Source organism: Calonectris borealis, chromosome 11 (genome assembly GCF_964195595.1).
Source record: "Calonectris borealis chromosome 11, bCalBor7.hap1.2, whole genome shotgun sequence".
Taxonomy (NCBI): Eukaryota; Metazoa; Chordata; class Aves; order Procellariiformes; family Procellariidae; genus Calonectris; species Calonectris borealis.
In genome coordinates this window covers 10,201,008-10,226,841 of record NC_134322.1, presented here as the reverse complement: position 1 = coordinate 10,226,841, position 25,834 = coordinate 10,201,008, and the positions used below count along the sequence as shown (strand labels likewise).

At 39.4% G+C, this 25,834-nt stretch overlaps 2 protein-coding genes across 6 annotated transcripts in view; one reads left to right on the top strand and one right to left on the bottom strand.

Annotated features, from left to right (window-relative positions):
• The first annotated feature begins 54 nt into the window (after positions 1–54).
• STARD5 (StAR related lipid transfer domain containing 5) lies at positions 55–5,473 on the top strand. Of its 2 annotated transcripts, XM_075159944.1 has the most exons (7): positions 292–446; positions 526–575; positions 711–843; positions 2,191–2,308; positions 3,321–3,414; positions 3,982–4,159; positions 4,353–5,473. In XM_075159944.1, the coding sequence occupies exons 1-6, from the start codon at positions 357–359 to the stop codon at positions 4,127–4,129; spliced, it is 633 nt and encodes a 210-aa protein (XP_075016045.1). In that variant the 5' UTR covers positions 292–356; the 3' UTR covers positions 4,130–4,159; positions 4,353–5,473. The 2 variants fall into 2 exon arrangements, with proteins under 2 accessions (XP_075016044.1, XP_075016045.1); XM_075159943.1 differs by having other exon boundaries at positions 55–446; positions 3,982–5,473.
• A 1,927-nt stretch (positions 5,474–7,400) lies between these two features.
• IL16 (interleukin 16) overlaps positions 7,401–25,834 on the bottom strand; it is a 38,214-nt gene continuing 19,780 nt past the window's right edge. Inside the window, exons 7-21 of one of the 4 annotated variants that reach the window (XM_075159939.1) lie at positions 24,752–24,862; positions 23,265–23,379; positions 22,973–23,046; positions 22,666–22,882; positions 21,448–21,565; positions 20,116–20,248; positions 19,148–19,235; positions 17,916–18,391; positions 15,305–15,446; positions 13,061–14,156; positions 12,363–12,546; positions 10,652–10,753; positions 9,708–9,960; positions 8,687–8,812; positions 7,401–8,438 (exon numbers count right to left, since the gene is read on the bottom strand). In XM_075159939.1, the coding sequence (XP_075016040.1) occupies positions 8,245–8,438; positions 8,687–8,812; positions 9,708–9,960; positions 10,652–10,753; positions 12,363–12,546; positions 13,061–14,156; positions 15,305–15,446; positions 17,916–18,391; positions 19,148–19,235; positions 20,116–20,248; positions 21,448–21,565; positions 22,666–22,882; positions 22,973–23,046; positions 23,265–23,379; positions 24,752–24,862 (3,429 nt within the window). In that variant the 3' untranslated portion in view covers positions 7,401–8,244. The remainder of the gene's footprint in view (positions 8,439–8,686; positions 8,813–9,707; positions 9,961–10,651; positions 10,754–12,362; positions 12,547–13,060; positions 14,157–15,304; positions 15,447–17,915; positions 18,392–19,147; positions 19,236–20,115; positions 20,249–21,447; positions 21,566–22,665; positions 22,883–22,972; positions 23,047–23,264; positions 23,380–24,751; positions 24,863–25,834) is intronic. The other 3 variants (XM_075159940.1, XM_075159941.1, XM_075159942.1) reach the window with 3 other exon arrangements.

The following is a 25,834-nucleotide window of genomic DNA, read 5'->3' as shown; positions in this document are numbered from 1 at the left end:
GTGAGCGACGCTTCCTCACCGCTGCCTGTCGCCCGGCGGCTCTTTTCCCCTCAGGCAGCTGCCCACAGGCTGCCGGAGGGAGGCCCGCTGTTACCAGCTGTCCGGGAGAGCCACGCCAAGGCCACCCGCGGCTCCGGGCTGGCCTGGACGACCGACCCCAGCCCCGCCGCCGCCTTCCCGCCGCGAGGTGAGGCGAGGTGAGGCGAGGCAAGCCGCCTCCTCCGGGCTGGCGACCGGGGCGGCGGGAGGCCGCGGCCCCTCAGGTGAGGGGGCGGTGCCGCCATCGGCCCACGGGGGCGGTGCGGCGCGGCGCCCTCATAGGCGGCGGCCGAGCGGCCGCTCCGCCCTGCCCGGCCATGGACTACGCGGGGCTCGCCGAGGCAGCGGCCGAGAAGATGGAGCTCTACCGGCGGGACCCCGGCGGCTGGCGGGGCTGCCGGCACACGGTGAGCGGGCGGGGCGGGGGAGGGTAGCTCGCCCGGCGGCTGGCCCGGCGTGGCGGCTGAAAGCTTCGCCTCCCCGCAGAGCGAGGTTTCGGTTTCTTGGAGGCCGTCCGCGGAGTTTGCTGGCAACGTGTGAGTACGCCCGGCGCCCCGCGTTCATTTCCCGAGATGCCGGGGTGCGGGATCGCCCCCTGCGGTGCTGCCGCGGGGTGTTTGGGGCCAGGCAGGGTAGAGCAGCGGGTTTTGGTTTCGTTTGTCCCGCCGCAGGTACAGGGGCGAGGGGGTCGTGCCTGCCAGCCCCCGGGATGTCTGGGAATGCATAAAGCCGGTGGCCGGCGGGCCAAGGACCAAGTGGGACCAAAACGTGAAGGACTTCGAGGTCGTCGAAACCATCAGCGATGTAAGTTCCTTAAAAACTCACCTGGTGGGATTAATGCAGTTGTGTTCAAAAGTGTTGGGCTCTGCACAGACCTTCCGTATGAGACAGCCTATGTTATGTGCAGGGAGGTAAAAAGGGCTCAGGAAGTTGTACAGCCTCTGTCTGGATCAGTCTGACAATATTGAGATTGGGAATTTCTTTTTTTTTTTCTTTTCCTTTCCGTAAATTGCTTATATTCTCTTGACTGGCTTATCTCTCTGAAGGGAAATACTAATGCATTCTTGGCTAAATACTGCATACTTAAAATATGTAAATGTATAACATTAACAACAACGTAGTGCGGGAATCTTTAACGCTGCAAATCAAGCTAAGCATGGTTATTTTTAACAAGCTATTTGTGAGGGAAGAGGAGGCTTAGAGAATACATAGACTTAGTTAAGCAGTGAAGCGTTCATGTCATCAGCCGTTAATTCAGGCCCCGTCTCTCACCATGGCAGTGCGCGATGCTCTGCACTGCTTGTGTGGCACTCTGCCTTTAACTGGCTGACTGACCTTGGGACCCAGCACTTTGCCTCAGTGTCTCTGTCATTAAAATAGAAAAGCTGCACTTGAGCATCACAGTTGAAAAGGGCTAGGTATGAGCAGCAGGTTCTGCTGCTGAGGTTATACAGTCTAATTTCCTTTTTTTTTTTTTTTATGTTTAAGTGTGTCAGAACCTTAAAAGGGCATTGGATTTACATCCCTAAATCTGAAGTGGATGTAGGTGCTCAGAGGCAGCCAGAGTGCAAACACAACCACTCCCAGGAATGTTCATGGAAATCCTGGGAAGATTATTTTTCTTGGGGGAACCTTACAGGCATTTAATATTAATTATAAACTTAAACTTTAGAAATGCTGCAACCTGCCACTTGAAATTCATAGGCTTTATCAGACTTGCCAGCACTTACCAGAGTGGTAGAAACCTCTGTTTTGGGGAGCCTATCACGACAGAGCTTCCACAGAAGGGGATGGTAGTGTTAAGGTTTCTGCAGTGAAACAAATCTGGGTATCAAGTTGCATCCCGTGTGATATGGTCCTATGAGCATAGATGCGCCAGATTTGCTATTCAGCATCCCTTGTGGTATCAGTCCTTAAACAACCTGGAAGCAACGCATTATCATTCTGTTTTTCTCCATTAAACTGTCCTTCATCAACACACTGTAGTGCCTTTTGACTGTGCTGATTTGCATTTTGTTCAACAAAGGGCGTAATAGAACTCGTTGATACTGTTTAGAAAGTGTAACTGAAAGAGTATCAGAAAGTACATGGGATTTTTCTGCTGTACTTCTGAAAGCATCAACTGACATAACTCTGGTTTGTGATTTCCAGACTGTGTCTGTATGCAGAACCACGACCCCTTCAGCTTTCATGAGGATTATTTCGCCAAGAGAATTTGTGGATGTGGTACTAATGAAGCAATATGAAGATGGGACGATGCTATCTGCTGGTAAGATGCTTGTGTTCTCAACACGTTCACATTGTGTTAGGAGATAACCAGCAGCCACCGGAAATAAATATAAAATAAAATATAAGTAACATGCTGTTTAGTAGTTGTTGATCTGATCTTGATCAGAAGATAAAATCTTAGTGGTCTCCTTACATCCTTGTCCCTAGTATGTAAGTCATGTTAACATTCAGATAATGATGATATTGTTGGCCTATGGTTTCTTCCCTTGCTATGCTTTTGAGATGGAATAAGTATTTCATTTACTGTTAAGTTCTGGGGTTTTTTGTGTGTATGTTTTTGTTGTTGATTTTTTAAGAATTTACAGAACTTTCTAAAAGGAGTCCCATTTAGGCTAAATCCTGTTTTAACATTTTCTGCAATGCCTATAGATTTTAGTGAAGCCATTGAATAAATGTACGACTCTTGTTTGTGGAAATAATTGTTATTATGAAACCAAATGTGCTGATTTTTAAGGGGCTGCCACTGCGTGGAAGGACGTTTGTTTTTTCACTTTCGTTCTGTTGTTTAACTGTTACAAGTCAGTGCTTTTATTGCCCCGCTGTTCAGCTGTCCCATTTTCCCATCCTGTTCAGGAGTGCCTCGCCAGGAATTTATATACTTGTTACTTCAGCAGTGAAGTGGCATGTACATCTGTGGTAGGGATTAGTTGGAAGTAACTTGAATGACCTCTCAAGAAAAGCAATGTCCTCACACAACATGGGTTCAATGAAACTCCCTCAAAGTGTCTTGATGCTTAGTTCAGAGCTCAGTAACAATTGCTTCTAAATTCAACACTTTTTTTATTTCCCCATTCCATGGCCAGAGTGTTTCTTTTAACAGTCTTTTCTGACTGCTTGTATGGCACAGCCCCACATTGAAAAGGTTATACTGCCATTCTTCTTAAATATTTTCTCCTTTAGTGAGTTTGCTTCTCAGCTGGTGCTTTGAGTACCAAGGATTCTTTCCCATCTCCTGTGAAAATGACATTTTTCTTGAACACATTTTCTTACAGCCACCAATGTGGAACATCCGCTGTGTCCTCCTCAACCAAATTTCGTGAGAGGTTTTAATTATCCCTGTGGCTGTTTCTGTGTACCTCTTCCAGGGTAAGATGTGATCTGTTTGAATGTTACATATTCTAAAGCCCTTCTTATCCATTGTGTGGTGTGTTTATGTGTGTACGGCCACATGTGGTCTGTAGACTCTTGGCAATAATGTGTTTCTGTCTTCCTTTGACTGGCAATCATTATGACTGAGTCCCCTTTTTGTTCTCTTCTTTGTGCAATGAATTAGTCTCTCTTCATTTCCTAGAGGGAAGTCTTTAATTTTACAGGAACCATCATCATGGTAGGATTCTCGCTGACATCTTAAGCAGAGATTCAGCAGAACATAGAAGTATGGTCTTAATTTTTGGTAAATGAGTATCCGGTCCTTTATTACATTGCCATAATTCATAAACAGTGTCATGTACCTAATTAGGGCCTAGTTTAACTGTAATTTGACTTGGGGGGATAGCCACTTTCATTGAAATTTGGAATTAATGTCTGTTGTTTGTTTTAAAAAAAAAAAGTACTTAGAAACATCTCTCATCAGATAATACATGTAAGAGTCATTGTAAAGTTCTTAATGCTTTTAAACCACTGGCTATAAAATCACTTGCATTGTCTTTGCAGGGAGCCACACAGGACTCAACTCCTCAGTTTCTTTCAGACTGATCTTGGTGGCTATCTTCCCCAGACGGTGGTGGACTCCTTCTTTCCAGCTAGCATAGCTGGATTTTACAGCAATCTGACCAAAGCTGTTAAGGCATTAGAAGTGTGACAAGACAATTGCTGACATCACCAGCTGAGGGTAGGAAAAAACCTGGCAGCTTGAGGGTAGAAATAGGAAGTTGGCCTTACAGGACCTTACTACCAGCAAAGATACTTATGAAAGGGGAACAATGGATTGAGTAAAGTAAATTTTTAAAACAGCATTTTCTACCTGTCCCTATGCAAAGCAATGCATTCTTTTCTAATACGATATCCTTCATTTTCATAACTAGAAACATACCACACCAGAGGCTGGAAGAATCCTGGAGGCAGCACTGGGGGCTGTCTGCGGAGAGAAGACGCACATAGTAGATCTGTTCTTGGCCACTTTTTGTCAGTGTCTCTGAGGAGGAGCGTTGCTAAAATCCACTTAGCACTACAGCATTAGCCAAATGCAGGCCAGCTCTGTTTTGTCTCTGAAGCTCCCCAGAGACTCCTGTGGAACAACGTTCCTTCCCCAAAATAAGAGGTAGCTCTTTTGCTGCTGGCACTTGTAGAGCTGCTAAGATGCTTCAGTGGGTCCAAGCCAGCAAATGGTAAAAGCCAGAACAAGTTGGATTGTGTGGAGGATCCCACTTGTTTGGTCCAGCAGACTTCAGTGCTAATAGTAAATATGCCTTAAGTGCTTTTTTTCTAAATCAAGGTCTAGCAGTACAAATCAATTCATAGGTTGGCAAATAGACACTCTTCATTTCTCCCCTCTGTACCAAAACCAGTGATTTCCACAATGTCGTGAAACAAGCTGCTCTGACATAGTGGCAATAAATAAAGAGGATTAAGCACTTTACCTACCATTTTTTAAACAGCACTTGAAATGACCATTTTTAACTGCACTTGAACGTTTTTGAGTCTCTTGTGGTGAGAGGTTTTAACGGGTAAATAATCTTCTCTGTAGCTTAGACTTGATTTGACAGGCCGCAAGGACATTGCTTTTTCTTTAAGACTGGTTTGCCTCACAGCACTATCTTGGGAAATCAGCTTCTGATCTTGTGTGCAGTGACGTGTCCAGTTTTAGAAAATATTTATGGTGCTGGTTACTCCAGGAATGTCAGACGTTACTATGGATTACATATAATTACAAAAGGAAAACTAATTGCTGAATTAGGAATTTAAATGCAGGTTGTGATTTTAATGCTGTAACTTGATTATTTACAAGGTTAATATGCTCTGCTTTCTGTCCCTGTATTTGTTTTATATTTAGTATAGGGCGTGGACTTGCACACGAAGTTTCCCACTGTAAATCTCACCTTATGGAATAGATTTTTCAGGGAATCAGTTTTTAATCTAGTCTCTTTTGTGTACAAAGATGTAAAAACTTCTACGAATGTGATGTAATAAATATTTTTCTGCTACATCTTGCTGTTTTTCCTGGATCATGCTTTAAAATGATTCTTCATGCACCTGCTTTGTTATCAAGGAAATGTAAGAGCCACTTGGACCTCCAGCATCTCTCTGAATTTAAGGCAACAAGGCAACAAAACCTTCACTCCCACTTACACTCCCCACTAACTGGGGATAAAGGTGTTTTGGTGAGAGCACTCACCCTTCCAACTTCTTTGCCCGTGGTTGGTCCTTATTTCCAATTTAGATTGCTGCTTTCTGTACTTAAGAAGAGTAACAAATTCACTGAGGAGAGATTTGGGCCCTGATATTACAGAGGCTCATACGTATCTAAATGTACTAAAGTTGTTAGGCATGAAGTTCAGTATCTCAGCCGGTCTTTGCAGGATTATGGTTAATTTAATTAGCAAAAAGTTCAAGGAGCAGAGCTCAGGTCACCACTCGTTCTTCCTGCAAGTAAACCTTTTGCAGACAGTGGGGCTTTTTATTAGCTTTTTTTTTTTTTCCCTCTGAGCAATAAAGGTGGCAGGTGAGGTTCTTCCTTGGAATAACTTAAGGATGCTTTTTCTGAGTGCTTAACACGTTCTATCCAGAAGGAATTAAGAGCACTTAACATTCAGCTGTCTGCCCTGCCAAACTGGAGATGGAAATGTCTTGGTAAAGATCATCTTGTAAGATCTTGGAGGACTCCGCAGTGAGACACGCTGCCTATCGCATAGCATGTTTTGACTTCTTTTGATCTTGGCAGATGCCAGGAAATGCAGAGGCATGCAAAAACTGAAAAACTTTGGAACTGAAGTGAGAAGAGCACCTCTGGAAAAAAATGAAATCAAACCTGTCTTGGTGGTTCTATGTCAGTTCTTAAATTGATGAAATTAAATAGGTGTTTCAGGTGAGGACACCTTCAGCAGATGGCATTGAAGTAATTAAGGCATTCTGTGCCATGGCTGTAGCTAGTCCAGTCTCTGTTGTCAAAGTTATGAAGCTGACCAAAAAGAGTGATCTGTCTTTTAAAGGATATAGTTTTAACAGTGCTAACGGCTCAGGCCTGCTTTTCTGTACAGAAATCGTTCATGTTTTTCCTATTATTCGTGGTATGGGCAAATGGTTGGAAAAAATCTTAGAATCCTTTCTATGCACCAGGCGTTTACTTAGACTTTGTTAAGCCTAAGCCAATAATGCAGATTAAGTTAAATACAAGAAATTGTAAAAAAAAAAAAAAAAAAAAAAAGAAATATTCAGAGAGTTTCAGGTAAGTACCAGTTAAAAAATGTACAAAAAGATTCCCTTTCACATTTTTTTCCTATTTTGGTTGCTACCCAATTTGTAGAAATTTTGTTTTGAGGATTGTTTGATTGGTTTTTGGAAAAGACAACTCAATCGGGAAGGGGTTTGGAAGTGTGGGGGCAGATGGCTTGTCAAGAATGTGCTTTCAAGGATTAACATAGAGTTGACTCGTGAGGAAAGGCCAAAGCAAGTTATATGTCCGGATTGAATTAATACCTTCTGCTGTCTATCCTGCTTCCCTTTCTCTCAATTGCTGTTTCTGTGGCATTGTGTTAAGTGCATGGAGAACATGCTTCTGAACTCCTGCAGTTTACGGCTCGGTGAAATTAAGTAACCAAAGAAGGGTGCAGCAAATTCCCAACTATGGGAAGGTGAACAGCCAAGGACAATAACCAGTGCAGCCATCTGGCTTTCAACTGGTGAGTCACTACTTCCATCCTGATGTTGCATCTCTCCCTTTAGTGAAGTAGGTCAGAGAAGACCAAATGGGTGCACAAGACCATCTTGCCATAGATGCACACGCTGCAGCTGGTAGAATTCCATACAGTGCTTAGAGAGCACTGCCAAAATGCTGATAGCAGCATTTGAAGCATAGTTTTATCTCCAAGTTATTTGGTGTTTCCAGCATAAACATTTGGAACATTCAGAACTTTTAATTCCCAAATACTCTCACTGGTACTTTCCCTTACAAAATTAACACAAAGACATTTCAAAAAATGTGTGGTGAGAAGGTAAGAGTTGGTTCTGTATGGCCTTGTTACTCTCCTGCTCTAGTCCTCTGAGACCTCTGGCCAGAGGAAGGTTAGAAAAACCTCCGCTATGTTACCCTCCGCTTCCTGCCTCACCCTTGCAATACTGTGAGACACTCCTTCCCCTGCCCTGTGTTTGCCAGCTGGAGTTGAGATGGCTCTGGCAACTGCTAGTAGAAAGTTACTCCACACAGGTTTTGCCTGTTTTGGCTGTTCTGTGATTTGAATAGAAAAGCTGCAGTTTTCCAGGGCCCGTTGTCATTTTGACACACAAAGTTGCATCCCCCTTTCTCTGCCCTTTACGCATTCTCTAAGGTTTTTCCTTTGCTGCAGGGTTTAGTTGTAGGCTTGCAGACACATTTCTTCCTCCTGGGAAGGTAAGGCAGGGAGTAAAACTTGTAGAGTAGGACTCTACACAGAATGTGCTTCTGATATTTGTTAAGTTAATGGCTTAAAATAGGAGAGTACTATAGCTGTCACGTATTTTATTACAACCAGTATATTATTAATAAAGTCATTATTTTATAATTCTACACTTTGTAACATCTGTTTCTGAATATTGAAATAAGAATCATACACATTTTGTGCACATCTTATTTTATCCCAGACAGCTTGCTCTGTAACTGGCAGTAAGATCATGTGTACTTTTCATGTGTTCTTTCTGAGTATCTTGCTGTGCTAGCCAAATGGCTGCAAGTAATACAATTCTTTTTTGTTTGTAATATTGGCAGTAGTTTAATTCCTTCTCTTACAAAGTTTCAGATGACTTCATGGTAACAGAGCTTGGATTCTTCCTCTTGATGATAGCTGTGATGGGCCCATCAGGTAATGCCTTGATTATATTCCATGCTTCAAAACGAGTGAGTCCTTGCATGGCAGTTGTGTGCACTCGTAATAGCTCATCACCAGGCTGAACAGGGCTGCTTTGTTCTAATGCAGTCCCTGGAGAAAGAAAAAGAATTTGCTTTAATTCTTTGTGTGGAGGAGTCTTTAATGTATCTTTCACTTATTAAGGATCACCAGCATGTTTGGTATAAACCACCTAGTCTCAACAGGCAACAAATTACTGGCACTGCACAGGATGATGCTGCATTTACAAAAAATACCATTTTCATGGGTATAAATCAGCAGTCAGTTATGAACTGCACAAGTCTGCATCAGCTAAGAACCTGCCATTTAAGTGCGTTTACCTTTAAATATCCTGTTGATGATGATGGGTTTATCTCCATGAATAGAACCCTTCCCTCCTTCCAGACTGAATCCTAAACCGGCAGGTGTTTTTTCTAGAGTTACAGTGCAGATTGTATCTTCAGTTGCTGGAAACAAACGGAAAGTTAGCAGATGGGCACCACATAGTCTGAAAAGCTAAAACATCTGTTACAAAAAATGAACTTCTGTTTTGTTTGCAAAGGCACCATAAACTGCCAAATGAAAGAGAAAACTATAAGTTTTAATTCCTCTTTTTGTCATTGTAAGGCCCCTCTGGGAAGCTGGGGAGAGAAAGTTGTGTTTGAATTCATGACAGAATGGAAATATAAAAATAAAAGCTGGTGACATTTACTAGAATTAGAAAAACCTGTTCAATGAACAAAATTTAAGGTAAACATATTTGACTTGATGTTAGTTATGAAATTGTTATCAACTACAAAGCTGCTAATATTTATTTGCAGTATGTAAATAAGGCTACAGATCTCCAGATTATGCTCCAGAAAAAAACCCACAAAAATATCTTAAGAATGTGAAAGGTTCTGCAAAAATCTGACCTTGCTACGTTTCAGAGGTAGCCACCTGCTATACCAAAAAATAGCACATTGTTTGTTCAAACCAAAATTCTCTTTTACAGAGAAAAAGTCTTGTAAACTAGAATCTAATAATATTAGAATAAAGAATCACTGTTCACTGAGTTGTCATTATACCTTCAATTAGATGTGTTACTCTTAATAATAATCTTTATATATCTACAGAAATTCATACAGAGGATCACACTTGGTTTTTTTCAGAGGGTTCCTTTATTCTTTCCCTTTCCAACAAAGTTATTCCAAATGTCTGTTTCAGGAATGTTTATTAACCATGCTGTGGTTAATAAAACCATCATGGTTCTCAAATGTAGACAGCCAATGCTGAGCTGCTTTATGAACACCCAGGATTTCAGGTGATGAGTAAACACTTAGCAGGTGGGAGCTGCAAGGCAATGCCACTGAACTTACTCACCAGACTCTTGCGAGGCATCACTTGCTACTGAAGATGTACTAGAGTCGATTGAAATGTTGAGATTTTTGTCTCTATCTTTAGCTTTTCTAGTGACAACAACAGCTTGTCTGGGTTGTCGAGCCTGTCGCATGATTGCTGAGGCATCGTTGTGAGTCGCACCTTTAAGACACTTTCCATTAATGGATAGTACTTCATCTCCTTTCTGAATAGTTCCTTCCTGAGATGCTAGTCCATTGGGAAACACTTTGTGAACCTATTGAAGAGCCCAATCACCATACACGCACACAAGGAAAGAGGAAAAAAAGGACAAATCACTAGATGACTCTGTTAATAGTTTTTACCACGTGTATTTTCCATTCTTCGCCAGGAACAAGTTGCTTCCAGCACGTTTCAGGACTGAGGGCTGAATAAATTTGCACGGAGAAGTCCTCCTGGGCACAGCACTCCTCAAGCAGCTAGGCAGTCTGTTTAGCCCCAGTATCAGATGGCCAAAGTCTTGCTGCCCATGGTACGTATGTTGCCTATGCTACTTCCTGACCCTCTCGCTGCTCTGCTAGTGGGAGGAAGAAGCTAGTCTCTAGCTTCCAGACCCCTTACATGTCTATGTGCTCACCTCAGTCCTTCTGACCACCCTTATAGAATGTGAATAAGGTGTTGGTTACTTCCTGCTGAGGGCTGCGTGTTGTTCTGCCTTGGCTTTCAGAGCTGTTGGGGAGTATGGTGCCCAAGGAAACATGATACCACTGCCAATCACCTGGAGAGGGCAGCTCTGTGCAGAAGGATCCTGTTTTCACTCATTAAGACCATCATTCTTCTGACCCTATCGGTACAGCTGCCTACTTTGGTTATGCCAAAAGCCAACCTCTGTAGTAGAAAACCAGTAAGTTACATATTTTTAGATAGAGTAGTTGTGTTTGGGGTATTTTTTAAGAGATGCTACTTACTGTTATCACTTTGTTTTCTAGATCAATGCCCCCTGCCAGGCTGAATCCAAGCCCGGTATCTTCTTCTTTATGCAAAATTGTAACATGAATATCATCAAATTCCTAGGCAGAGAAAGAAATAATGTCGAGAACTTCCCAATAGATATGTCAAGATGATTGGAAAATCAGCACGTTTTCTTTTTGTCCATTGTGCATTTTATAATGAGACTTAGTGGCATAAGCATAATACTGAGACATGTTTAGTATTTGGTTTTGATCAAACCAATTACCTATTTTATAAAATGCTATTCTGTGTCTAAAATTGTTCTGATTTGGTAAACAGGTTATCAGTTGGATCTGGACCATAAATTGAATTATGTTAAAGAGTATAAATATGTACTGTAGAAACAGAAAATAATGCTGAACCATGTTAGAGGACCTTTTCATTAAAAAAGTGCAAAAAGAATTTGGCATATAACTCACGTGGATGTAAGTGTCACAGCTTAAATAATTGCTTCTCGGTCTTATTTTTATTTTTTAACAATGTTCTAATAACAGGTAGAGTAAACTCTCTCTGACTATGTTATCCCAAAGATGAGTTTGTATAGGGTAACAACCTAGTTTCCTAAGGAAACATGGCTTTTGGACCACAATTTCACAACCATGTTCAGTATGTGAGCAATTGTAGTTGCATCTTTTGATATTGTGTCTTGTTTCGTTCCACAACTGAATCCGCTGGCCAGCTGCAACCAGGCAGAGGGTATGTGCTGCTCAGAGATTGTCCTGAAAATTCCATGAAAACAGATGACTTGATAAGAGAGAGGCTAATGTCCCTCTGAGGGCAACATTGCAACATAGCTTTTACTGCTAATCAGACCAAAAATATCAACTTGGGATGTTGACAGAAACACAAAACACAAATTGATACAAAACTTGGCTTTCATAAATTCTGCTTGTCAAACTGCTTTTTGATTGCAGCATACTAGCAAACTAGTCAGTAAGAATTTGTTTCTGACGTGACAATACGTCTACCTAGTATTCTGATAGGCAGACATGAATTCTCTATCCGTGCTTCATGGAGTACAGATACAAACCAGAACTAACCTGGGAGACATGCCACTGCAGTTAGCTAAGAGGCAAAAACTGTATTAGCTTAGGCTCATCGGTGCATTAATGCAATTATGCTGCTTTTGCACAGCTTGGAGTGTCTTAACACAGGAAGCACGTAGCTGCCAGCAGAAGCTGAACTGTTTTCAGTGCAGAGCTCTGGATGTTATCTGCTTTTTCGTTGAGTGTGAGCCATCTTTAAAAGTCTTTACAGTTCTGGAAGGCACACATTTAACTTTGATTTAGACTTATTCTGAGCTTTATTGCAATTCTAGTTTAATCCAGTAAGACTAACGGTTGCTCAGTATCCCAAAAATGAGGCATTAGGTATCTCAGACTGGCAACCCAAATAAAAAGAAAGGCCTCCAAAATATCAATGCCTACTTCTGCATACATTGACCTTACTTGCTGAATAACTGTTATCCCATTAGTTAAATGGGTATTACTCTTGCTTAGTTATCTTTGAAGACTTCTTCAAGATTTTTGATCAAAAGAGCTAAACATTACTACTGGTACATAGAGATTACTGTTTTATTTGTTATAATATCAAGTTGCAAAGATTAACAAGGTGCATCTACTCCACAGCTTTCTGAAAATCATGCACAAAAAGAAAAAACAGGTTTACCTTTAAGGTTGCTTCGTCGAGCGATTTGACTTCCTCTATAAGCTTTGCTAACTCTTCAGGGGAAAGCAGAGAGATGACAGACTGCCCTGACACACTGGCTGCTTGAGGTGAGCTGTGTTCCTGTTTCTCTTCCTCTTTCTCATTGTCTGCTAGGCTCACAGTATATTCTCTCAACTCGGAGAGGCTGTTCCATTGTGACCAGAGCAAAAAAGAAATGTTGAGTTATGAAAGAACATACCCACAAAAGCATAGCACAGACAATTTTGGAGCAGTCATCTTTTGATCTGATTAGCATTTAATTGGGGTGGTAGCTCCTATAATAAGTATTATAAATACATAGAAATCTAAATTAATCATGTTAGCCTAACAGAAGTAGGATCTGTCACATAAAAGAATAGGAATAATCTCCTGGCCCCAGGCAAAAAACAGACTTAAATCTCTTTTATCATGGAGATGCTAGAAATATTGCTCCTTAAGTAGGAGGAAGTTTGAAATATACATGTGCTTATATAGTACAAATTAAAACCAAGTGTAACAGTCATGTGGGTCATTCAACCTTTGTGCTCTAAAAAGTTCTTAACTTAGCCTGTGCTTTACTATTGTGTACTACTACCTTAAAATGTTAATCTGTCAGTGGATCAGCACAGATGCTCACCAATGCTGATCTGCAAATTCGATTTTTAAATATGGTATCTTACTTTAGTGAAAACCCAGTGTCCAGGTGATGACTCTCACTTGCTGGTGAGAAAGAAGTCCCATCATCCTCTACAGAGGACTGAGACAATGTGTCCAGAGTTTCCCATGCACTGTTTCCAGAAGAGGCTGGAGACTGAGGAAGGCAAAGCAAAGACTTCATTAAAGCAGATGACACCTGGCTACTGATGGAATAGATTTTGCTATAGTTTTCATCATACGGCTTCATCATCTCGCAAGACTGGGTAGCAGTAAGTGGGAAGCTTCGTGATCTTAGGCTGTGTGCTTTTGCTACGGATACAAGATGGGAAGTTGCAATGGCTTCTGTAGTTAAGAGACCCAAGGAATTTTCAGTGTTGCCATTGTTGCTTTTCTCTGACCTAGCCGCGAGGACCTCCCTGGGAGAGGAAGATCTATCTAGGCTCTTTGTACCCACGACCACAGGTGACTTTGACTGTTGTTGGCTCATTTCACAATGTTGGAGAAAGGCTTGGTTTAAATGAGCTGGAGCCACTTCTGACCCTGTTGCAGTGGGAGAGTGATCTTTCTGGACTGATGGTTTCAGGCTAAACCTTCGGTGTATTTTTTCAGGTGACTGCGGAGCACTCAAGGATTCAAATGAGTTTATTCTTTGTTTTATTGATGATCCCCGAGGAGAGACACGGGATAAGCTGGATTGCAGTTCTTTGCTGGAAATGCTCGCAAGGTCAGGAGGACTTTGAACTGCCTGTGGTTTTAGATCTGAATTTGCTTTCCTCAATCCTTTCAGACTTTGGCGAAACCAGGCTGGCTTAGGTGCAACAGGAGGACCCTTTTTCACACTGTCATTTTCATCTGATTTTAGCACTTTTGAACCAACTATTTCTGATTCTGATTTCTTCGGAATTGTCTCTGAGCTGCTTCGGTTTTGATTCACTTTGTTTGTGTTGATGCCAGGTTGCAAATCTAAGTGGACGTTGTCTTCACTCATGGTAGGATTAAATAAGCTTTTTATGCAGTCAGAAATTTTAACCCAAGGGTCTTCTGTTGTTGTATCGAAACTATAATCTACCCGTGCTTGTCTTTTAAGTATAGGCCTTTGTATTGAAGAAAGTGGATTCCCTGTGTTAGAGAAATATTGATTATAAACAAGCGTCCTTCTCCATCCCTTATCTATGTGTTGCTATTAATTCATTAAATTTTAATTTCATTCAAGCCTCCAATAGGTATTTTTTAAAATTCACAACTCTTGATCTACAAGTTCTGATTCCTGACACTGAAATTAAGTGAAAAACAAGGCTCTTCCATGCTTATATACAAGATCTTTTTTCTAAAGGCTCTGCAACTTCTAAAGGTAACCTGAAATTCTGGGTTGCTGAAGTCATGATATAGGCTATAATAGTTAAAATAGAAGGCTAAAATTGCAATGTTGTTAGCAGCCTAGTGAAAAAGTTGGTGTTACAGTAAATTCTTTAAAAAAATATTTTTTCTTTCATACCTTTACAAGTATATCCCGCTTTAAAAAGAATCTCTCATGAAGACCTTTGATTAATGTTTATGCTTCCTTAAATTTATGCAGGCATTTCCAGTTGTATTTTTCTAGTAAGTAAAAACTCAATTCTAATGTAGGAATATTTTTTACATCACAGACTGATTAAGCATTTTAATATTAGATATGGTAGAGCTGAATGGTAGCAAACTTTTGTTTGTGCATTTGCACAGTTACTGTTATCTGCCTCAATGTAAATAAAAATTTTTTTTTTAAGGCACCATTATTTTTTTAATGATCTGAGCCAGAAGTTACAGAATTACGTAACGGCTTAGGTTGTAAGAGACCTCTTGAGATTGTCTAGTTCCCGTAACTCTAAGTTTCCTTAATTCTAACTAGCACATCAAGATACTAACTTATTATCAGTGGTTTGTACCATTGCAACACTTAAGCCTTGAAACTATGCATAAAAATGTCCTTTAGAAGTGCTAAAACTAACCTTTAATATCAAATTTTCAATATAAATAAGCAGTTTCATCTGAAGAAATATAGCAATAGTGTACCTGTCTGTTAACACTTTTTTACAATAAATCATCTGTTATGCTTCTTTTTTCAAAGATTAATAAATAATTTGAAATTTCATCTGTTCACCCCAAAATTTACAGATATGAGTTGAAGTCTACATTTAAAGAGAAGGGTGAAGTCAGCTTGATACCCATTTTGGAATCCAAACGAAATGCTAGGTTCAGCTGCAAAAAAAAGTTCATGGAATGAAACATACCTAACTTTGCTTTTCTTTCTTGATCTCTGACCGCTGGAACAGCAGTTATGTGTTCAGTATCATATGCTGTAGGAGAAGTGGTAAAGACACTGTGGGTTACATCAGTTTGATGTCCCTCTAGCATTGGTTCTCCAACTTCCTGCTGAACAAACAGGAAATAGAAATGTGTCAGAATGTAATTATACAAACCACACTATACATGAATCTGAAAAAAAAAAGTATTCTCATTTGTTTTTAATCTGAAAAGAAATATTGAATAGAAATCAAGCTTTCACTTCTGCTTGGGATGTAATCCTCATAGGTCTTAATTTATTCTATATTTCAAGAGTGCTGGCGTGATATTTTATGGTTACACTTGTAAACAGACTGTGAAAAAATGCAATTAATATCTCAAAAATTTAGTAATAAACTTGATAATAAACTAAAAGACTGCTTACTATAATTTTCCATTTTTGTAAAATCAGCCATCCAGTAGACTTTTGCAAACCAGTCAAGCAAATTTTCTCTAACTTCATATTAAACTTTCTTTCCTGTTGAAGCCTTTTGCCCTTAAGCACAAGCTAGACAAGCTAAATTGTTACTGCAGTTTCAGAGCCCTCCCTTTCTTGTTTTTGGCTGGAAACACAGGGTGAGAGGATTAGTTTGAAGTTGCAGTAAATGCCACTCTGAACAACATTAACACATGCTCTGGAATTACTTTATTCCTTTGTAACCAATGATACCAAGTTACCAACTGCTCTGCTGTGACACAGGAAGTGCTCTCTGCTGTGTAGTTAAGCTCCGGGATTACTAATAGGAACCAAAAGTAAACAGACAGAGGGTGAAGGTCTAGAAACAAACAAGATTGTCCTGAAAAAATCAGTAATTGAACAATTTCTTAGCTTTTCTGTAATGGGGTGGTGTTTGTTATGCAACTTTCTTATTCTAGGAAAACCTTTCTCCATCTGCTGCTTATTAAGGTCCTTCTTGAAAGTTGCACTTTTGTTCTGTTTCTGTTAGATGTGGACGTCAGATGTTCAGTAAGTTAAGTAGCAAATTTGGAAGCACTACAAACAGACAGTTTGATCTTACTCTTTACTGATGGCAGTTATACCTACATTTTTATTGATGGAGTTTAAAGCACAGTCGAAAATATCAATTAAGCATTCTTGGTAATGAAAAAAACGCCTTACAGTCTGCAGAAGCCCCACATCCAACTGTGGTATGCAGGCCTCAAACTGACTAATACAAAATGTTTGGGGAATAAAGGTTGGGGAAAAAAAAAAGGCAGTAATAAAACCTTCTTTTAATGATCTGAAATATATTCTGACAAGAAATCCTCTCTCCTGGGGACTTAAAGGAGCTATTGCCCTGAGATATACAGACTGTCTTACTAGAGGAAGTTATCTTCATTAACAGAGCTTGACTTTTCATAGACTTTATTGATCTTGAGATTTTTTTTTTTTCTCCTTATCATTTAGAATAACTGAGTACTGAAGAATAATAAGTTGCATGCAGTGATAAGTTCAACAAGTACTTATTTCCCTGAATTTTACTTCTGAAAGGTGATTTTCTAGTAGCTGTTGATGAATGTTTCCACTGCTCTCTTCTTAGGGGACGGTAAAAGAGTGACCTTACATGAGGTGCTGAATTGAAACGTACTTGGATATTAACATTACACATGGACTTCAGTCTGAGCTGTATCATTTTATTTTGATCTCTGCAGCTTGGGAACTTTGGGGGGTTTTCTTTGCATTGCACTGAGATCTGCTCGTTTCTGCTGGCATATTACTAAACCCAGGGGAAAGAGGTTTCATTTTTAAACAAACCACAACTTTTAACACGCAGACCTCACAGTCCCTCACACTCATGCAAATGTGAAACACTGTCTTTCTGCTCTATCTTAGCTAAGAGAGGGAACTGAAATTTAGTAATGTGCAAATATACACTCAGTTTTCAAATACTGTAACTCATAAAAAAATATGTATGTGCCTCGCAATTTAAATGAGTTTATTTAGTACCTCCTGGTCTCAAGAAATATATATGAGCCCAAGATTACCCGCTGTACATAATGTTAGTGCTTTCTTCCAATAGAAATCCACTACTGAAACAAAGAAATTGTTTCACAACTTCTCTACTTCATAAATGATTTGATTCTGTAAGTGTCAAGGTTAGGATCAACCATACCAAGCTGACATCAGAGGGTGTGCAAACTCCTCCAGTCCCAGCCCAGAGCACATTGCTGTTCCAGTCGCACTGGAACCAGAGAGTGTCTGATACCATGTTCACGAGGAATGACAGTGAGGGATTCAAATTCATTCTCGCTGCTGCTCTCACTGGGATTTTAACTCAGATTCCTTGATATGGAAGAAAATTTCCTTCAGGCACTTCTCTGCCTTCTAACCTTAGTTTGAGCATCATGTTTTGACCTAAACTGGCTTCACTAAGATACATACGTTATTTTCAAAACAGAAGAGCCTCATCCCCTTCCCCCAGTCCTCGCATATTTATGCACACTTTTTCTTTCTTCCCTGCCTTTCTTCCTGCCATCATACAAAGTCACTTTGCCTCCCTCCTTCCTCTGCCTCACAAATATGCAAACACAAGAAAAATCTGGCAAATTTTACTTTACCTGAACACTTGCAGAAGGTGTTACAGCCATTTCCGATACAAGCTTTTCTTTTCTGTCTGCGTTACACTGGTCATTACATGTACAGTCCTGCTTAAAATATTTCCTTGGTGGAGGTTTGGGCTTTGACGATTTAGGTTTTCTAACGAGGATCTCCGATGATTTCTTAGTGTTTTGCAAGGGTCGACCTCCCTCAATACAAGTAGGAGGGGAATTTCTCTCTGAATTATTACCAGACAATGAGTACAGCAGGCCAGGCTGTCTGGTAATTGGTACATCAATGCTATGTACTCTTGCTTTCAAGTCAGTCAGTTGGTATGCAGCACCATTACTACATGAGGACCTAGGGTTGTAGCTGCTGTCACTGCTGGAGCGGGTCATTAGCTTCTGTGTCCTGCGGTTGCAATGAGCAGCATTCCTTTCAATATGTTTTTCACATGGGTGTCTTCCATGCCAGCTCATTTCTAGTTTTTTAACACCTGTATCAGGAACATGTTCAAAATGTCTATTCAGATACATGCAAAGTGTTTACTTCTAAGATTCAGCTGATTTTAATTTTTAAATAAATTGTTTTTTGCAGGTAAATACCATCATCGGTTGGTGCAAAGGTATGATTTATGCATTAAAGGCTTGTAGATTGAAGAGTCAACAGTTACATTCTTGGACAGCAAAATGATGTTACATTTTCCCTATATATATGTGTAAGAGCAGTATAGTTTAGCGATGATGATTCTGTTACCTTTGGTCCTTTAGAAGAAATGAGGACACTAAAAGGAGTATCATTGCAATATGTTACTGTGGGACAATGTCATAGCTGAACTGGGCAAATAGCTCTAACCATGACTGCATATGCCTTTCCTCACAAGGGCATTAACAAGCTGTTTGTCCCCAGCACATCACCTGCATTGTGCAGTTCCTTGCTATCATAAGTCCTGTCACCTACTGACAGTTGTTTGAAAAGCTTTCAGGTTATGAATTGGAAAGGATTAGCAAGAGTGAGAGGAAGTTTACACAAAAAATTTTGCTGGCGATCAGACAGATGCGGTCTTTTCTCATCACTCTGGTAACGTATCTTAGGAGGCATGTTAGGAGCGCTGTCCTCTGAGGTTTCCTCCTCTTCCTTTCTGCTCTGGGTTACTTGACTGTTACCAAGGATTTTAAAACAGCATGTACTCATCCTATATATCTTCTAAGTCAAAATTACCATGTCTTAATGAATGCACTTATGCCCTTACCTTCAGTACTCCATTGGTGTCTCTCCTTGCCAAATCTGTTGTTTTCCACAGCCTGTGCAACAGCTTCTTTTAGCTGTTGCTCAGACACCTAGGAAAGCAATATCATGCCATTATACTCTCATGAGATTGCTGTGGGGTGAGTAACATTTAAACATTTATTCCTTTCACAAAGATTTCCAAGTCCTGCAAGTCCTCTAATGGAAATGAATAGACCTAGTTATATCACACATCAGTTAATTTTAAAGCTAAGTAAGTGCACACCATTATATTTGTATATATTCCAGTGTAGCTGAAGTATATCTACAGGATGTGCTGTTTATATTGGGTTTTCTAGATAAAATGGGATCTTTCAAAGATAAATGTTCTTTTGCATATTTCAGTAGAAGTGGAGTTTTGGATTTACCAATATAAGATAATTTAATACTACATTTTTATGATAATTTATGCAACAATATCAACTTGATAATCATTTATACGGTATTTAGTGTTAGGAAGCATTTTGTAGAAAAATCTTGCAAGAATAAAATATTTTACTTTAATACTAATTTAATTATAAATATTGTCTGGGCAAGACCTAAATTTTTTTTACTGAAAGATGGGTGTATAAACATTTCTTTCTTTTTGGGGGGTATATTCTCTCTTTCAAGTTATTTTCTTATTATTGGGAATTCTTTCTCAAATAAGAAATATATGTTGGTTTATTCCTTATATGTTAGTTCTGTTGTTTCACTATTCACAGCATAGAAACTCATGCAAGACTGTCTACAGTGATCTTCAAATCTTACGTGATTATATATAAGATAGTGCATATCTCAGGTTTGTTTGTGTGCAGCGATGCTTATAAAGAGATCAGCATCTTTGTTATCAACATTTTCCCACCTGTTTTAGATTCACGATTGCTCCCTCACTTAGTCTTAGTTCTCAATATGTGCTTTATTGAAAGTCAGAAAGAATACAGAGTGTGCTACCTGGGGTTCAGGGTGTCTGCTAATAATAATCTGCACTGCACCAGGATCACAATGGCTTAGCACAGCATAAACTTCATTAAGAGTTGTATTTTGTACTGAAGCTTCGTTAATTTCAATAATTTCATCTCCACACCTACAGAGATATTAAAAAAAGAGAGAGGATGTAAGCAAAACGGATTTTATTTTTCTCCCAACCTTGTCTCACCCATGTGAAGGTATACAAAAAAAATGTAGTTGACCTCTAATTTGATCACAGATTAAATCATTATGTCTCTCTGTTCCTGTAACAGAAAATGGAATGGGAATGAGTTGGACATCAAGGTTTTTTTGATCTAACTGCCTTGTTGGAATGCAACCTTTGAGCTTTCTTCATGTTCAGCTATGCACACTTTGTGTCTGTGATCTTTCTGCTGTATGCAGCTCAGCTGCTGCTTCCACCTACATCTTCCTTCCTTCCTTTTAAGTTAACACTTCACTTTTCATGTCTTTATGGTCCGATAGTGTTATTTAAGGTCAGAAAGGATGTTGTGTTTCTGCTACATATGAATAACTTGTTAATAGGAAAATTCTAGTGACAAACTATTGTAATCCTGCTGACTGATAGACTGAATCTTTCTAGATTAAATCCAAATTTGGCCCACATGGAAACTGAGACTGCCCTTCTCTGCTCTACTGCAAATACCCAGATACATTAACAGGCTGACTGAAGGCACTGATTCATACCATACAAACTTTCAAGTAGTGTAAGACCACAGTTCTTTCAGCTAGAGTCTTAAGCATGTAGAGGGGAGTGTTACAGAGCACCTAAAGTTAAATCAAAAAGCCTTCACTGAAAATGCTGTATTCTGTTCAATTCTAAATATGTTCAACACTACTAATTGGTCATAAATCTTACAAAGTGAATTTCTACACTCCCACTAAAGCTCATTTCAGCAAATCTGTATTTCTATTGGGCAAGAAGGGATAGAATTTGAGGAGCTTGTGTCAGGAAAAACTAGTGCTCAAACAAGCCAGAATATGCTATATGTTTGGGTTTTTCCACATACTTTCTCATTTGGAAATCTCCTCCAGGAAGCATGCTATATGCTTGTCTAAAACACCCAAAACTAGCCCAGCCTGGACAAGAGACAATAATTTCACTGGGTTGCTATATATCTGGAAATCCCACATATCCTAAATACACATGCTCAAACCCTCAGAATAGCGTGTATCTTTAAACCCAAAACTCCCAGAAAGCACTACGAATTCCTGCCCAAACAGGTCAAAAATAAACCCATAAAACAGAGTAATGAAAAACTTGTGACATAAGACAGACACTCTTTCTTCTCCTACCTGAGTCTCCCATCCATATGTGCCACTGAGCCTGGTGAGAGGGTATGAATAAAAATCCCTGAAATACACTGGAAGTAAGGAATGCTACATAACCCGATTCCAAGACCAACACCTGGCTCTGAAAGAATTAATATTAACAAAAAAAGACATAAGAATCAGTCAAAACAAACCATTGGAGAGACCTTTTTAAAAACTGTCTTCAATTTAATAATTTTTTTCGATACAAACCAGAACCAAAGTCTTGTGTTCCATATTAGCTGCTGCTCCTACTTCTTTTTTCTTTTTTGTTTTCTCTTTTTTTCCCCCTCATGATTAAAGCGAGTGCACACCAATATTGCTTGTGGGGTTCCAAGATCTGGTTTACAATTCATTACTGGTGTGTCACAGACACAATGCAATGCAGGTTTATTTTGCAAAATATCTGTCATTACAGAATAATTCAAATGACTTCACAAGGAGACAGAATAGAAAAAAAAAAAAAAGAAAGAACAAAAATTAAGGAGGAGCAAAAATTAAGGAGGAAAAAAAAAAACAAACAAAAATTAAGGATGTGTGGCTATTGTTTGCTATATCACCTCAATCCCCTTTCTGTTTTATATAATACAGCTTGAGATGTTTGTGAATTTACCCTCTTTGCTCTGGACAATCACTCTGATGTCAGATCTCAAACTGTGTGTTTGGTAAGTCATACTGTTACCTCAATAGGGACTTTGCTTTGTTTGTTGCTTTGATGTTCCCATATTTAAAAGTTTATTTCATTCTGCCAGTGGTTGTTTATAAATAGAAGATGATGACAGTTGGAGAGGAGGTGAAAGAACTATAAGAAGATACAGATATGTATTTTATTTGTTTTTAAGCCTTTTCAAGAATGAAATAAACTGCTTGCATAATCATGGGTAAGAGTTTCATAATCTGCGTAATAATTGGTAGTTGTTGTCAAGAAGTTTACTTTTTCACGTGAAGGACATGAATGTGACTCTAATGTTTGAGTGAAAAAATCCTGAATGATTGGCTCTTGAGGACAGATGGAGTTCAAAATCCTGCTGTTGATAGATAGCTGTTAGCACTGGCATGCACCAAGATCTAATTTAGTGTATTAAAAAAACTTAGTTTGGGAAAAGAATCAGATTAGTGAGGAAAGACATTGAGAGAGCAAATGCAGAGTGTTTTGCCAATCGGTGCCTTGTTTGCCAGTGCTCAGTTAATTTTAGCACTTACCTTTGTTTAGAGTAACTTCCATTATGACCCTGTCATTGGGCTTTGTAGCATTTAATGAGAATGCTGCACTTTCTGAACTGAAAGAGCTGTTTTCTTTGGTTATGCATGTACTAGAGCTCAGTGACTGACACAAATGGGGTGACAGACAGCTGGAAGCAGAATGAGGCGTGCTGAAGCTTGTCCTGACTGTAAGTGTCAGAAGACCCTTTTTGGCCTGCTAGAAAGAAAAGATAACGAATGAATGGGTTGAGTTCACATGCACATTGTGTGTAAAGACAGAAATTGTTCTGGAAGGAGAGTACGTAACCTTGAATTTTTGTAAAGCATCATAATGTGTTAATCCATGCATGGATTCTCCATTCAGTTCCAGGATTTCATCACCTGTTTTTAAAGAGAAAAATTTTACTGTGTTAGTATTACTGTATTGTGCAGTAAGTTACATGATGCATGCATGTACTCAAAAAGAGTCTTGCAAATGCAACAGTGGATGCAGGTGTAAAAGCAATTTATGGCTTATTTCAGCTTCACTTTAATCTGCCTTTAGGTATCATTCTTTGGGAATCTGGAGTGGGAAAAGGGAGAGAAGAGGGACTTCCCACCTTCTTGTAGCCTTCCATCAGCAGCAGCAGCTCCACCAGGAAAGATGGTTTTGACATAGATGCCTATTGGTCCATAAATGCTGTCTTTCCCTCCAACAATACTGAAGCCCAAACCCTAATTTACGGAAGAAAAACAGTGTGTGAAAGCCCATGTTCAGTTCTCATATTAGTTCATTTGCAGTTTCTTCTGCGTTACCTACATGGGCAGTACTAGTCAACAAAGTAGTATAATCCATGAAAAAATAGTCAACCACATGCCACTAGTAAAAGCAAATGAAAATTTCAGCAGAATACCCTCATAATTTGCTTTTTTGTTGTTGTTATTGCTATCAATTAATTTACTATTATAAACACACAGGAAGGTGTCTAAATTCTTTTTTCGCCCTTGAACCAATAAGCAGCCTTAAGAGATTAATTTATCTGTTGTTCTCCTTGATTTCCTCTCCTATAAATGAGATTGATAAGAAACACCATAAAAGATTTTGATATTATTACTAATTTCAGACACACAGATGGAGATCTTGTGGAGATATCTCTCTCCTACCCTCTACCAAACAGGGTTAATGCGTGCTGTAAGTTTAAGAAACTCCAATAGACCTTTGTAGGTAGATACTTCTCATCTACTTATTCTTTGCCCTTCCTCCCCTTATATAAAAGTCAAACACTACTTGCTACCCTTAGGATGTTACAAGACTAATTCACACCTCTGAAGCCATTTAACGTCCCTTAAATGAAAAATGAAAGTACTGTGCTGATGACATCCTCATAGGCTCCCAAAATACAGACAACAAATGATTATTTTGTAAATGATGATGATGATACTTCATGGAATGATTTCTGAGAGTCATCTCACAGCTTAAATAGTTATAAATAAAATATTAAATATTTTAACTTAAAAGGTTATTAGTGAACAAATTTAGAACCTTATTCAACAAGTTCAAAAGCTATGTGTTTAAGTCATAGGTTCTCTATTCTCTTTTTAAGCATCTTCAATTACATTACTTTTGTAGATACAACTATCATCTTTCTCCAGACTTTATTGTGGTTTTTGCAAATGTTTATTGTTTTTTATTGAGGTCCTGTGTGTTTCTGGTAGCTCTTGTTTTCCCTCTCTTGTCTTTATGGCTCGACTCTGACTTGATCGAAGCTCTAAAGTTGCTGTGCTAGTGCAATTTACAGATGACACAGAATCTATGATTTTAAGCCTACCTCCAGATGCCAAAAGGGGTAGCAGTAAATGTCAGTGTTGGTGTTGCTAGCTTGATGTGGATATGTTAGTAGAACCTCAAGACTGTGCTTCAGCAAAGAAATACTTCAGAAGGCTAAGAAGCAAGTGATGATAACTAATCACTCCTGGCAAAGCCTGGATATGAATTGGCAACCCAGAAGTGGCAACCTTAATACTTGAAGTCACTTCCCTGCAGTTTGCAGCTTGCATTTGTGAAATGAGGTAAAACCCCATGGTAAAGCAACAGAGCCAGTCTCACCTTCCCTTGTCCTTTCATCAATACGATGTTTGAGATTACTGAAGCCTGTGAGCCACAGGATGTATGCACTAGCTGTGCTGTACTTAGTGATCTAGATGGCCTCGAAATTGCCTGTGAACATTAAAAAAAAAAATCATTTTAATACAGAATCAGAAATTCTTGGACATACATTAGGACAACTTGTTTATTTAAAATTTTCCTCCTTATAACTGATGGTACTAAAGATCTAGAAAAAAATCAATTCTCTCTAATTTTCAGAAGCCACTTGTTGTTCAGACAATCATTGCTCACTGAAATTGTCCCGCAGTGACTAAACTAGAGTGAAACTAGAATGTTAGCCCTTGAAGTGGTGCGAAGATATATTTGTGCTCTCCCTTGATTCTCCATGCCAAAATCCCATTTGTGGCCATTAGAGGGGTCCTAAACAAGTATTATCATACTTGCCTCTAAGAAGTGAACTAAGAAACAAAAAATTCTAACTCCTTCCCTCATCTTGCCATTAAATAACTTTATCTTGGGACATACAGAACTAGTTTTCAGCATTTCCCCCAAAAGATTAATTAGTGCTTACAAAAGTTCTTCAGGCTGTGAACTACCCTGTGCTGCCTCCGTTAAGCTACCACATAGGCTTCTTTCTACTGCTGAAAGAGGTGAAGCACATCCTTTTTGCTTGATAACCAAGGTAAGGAATTTCTCGGTGCTTTTCCTCCCTCCATTCCACAGATAGGGGATTTCTGAACTCCAGCCCCTGAGATTTGACCCATTTTAATGAACCTTTAATGAAATATTTAATGAAATATTTAATGAAAACCTCCTATTTGAACATGGAATTGGGTATTACAAACTAATTTAAGCACTGACAAAAGTCATTACCTAAAGCTAACTATGCATGAAGTTCAGCAGGGCCAGAGTTAATTGCACTCATTACAAGTCTGAGAGAGTTCAACACCTTTTTTTAAACGCAGCAAAGTGAAACTAACGTGTTGAATTGTGTGGAACATCAGCCAAAATTTCAGCTTCTGCATATGTGAGAAAATAAGTCTCAATTTTGACATGAAAACAAGATTATTTATTCAACATGGG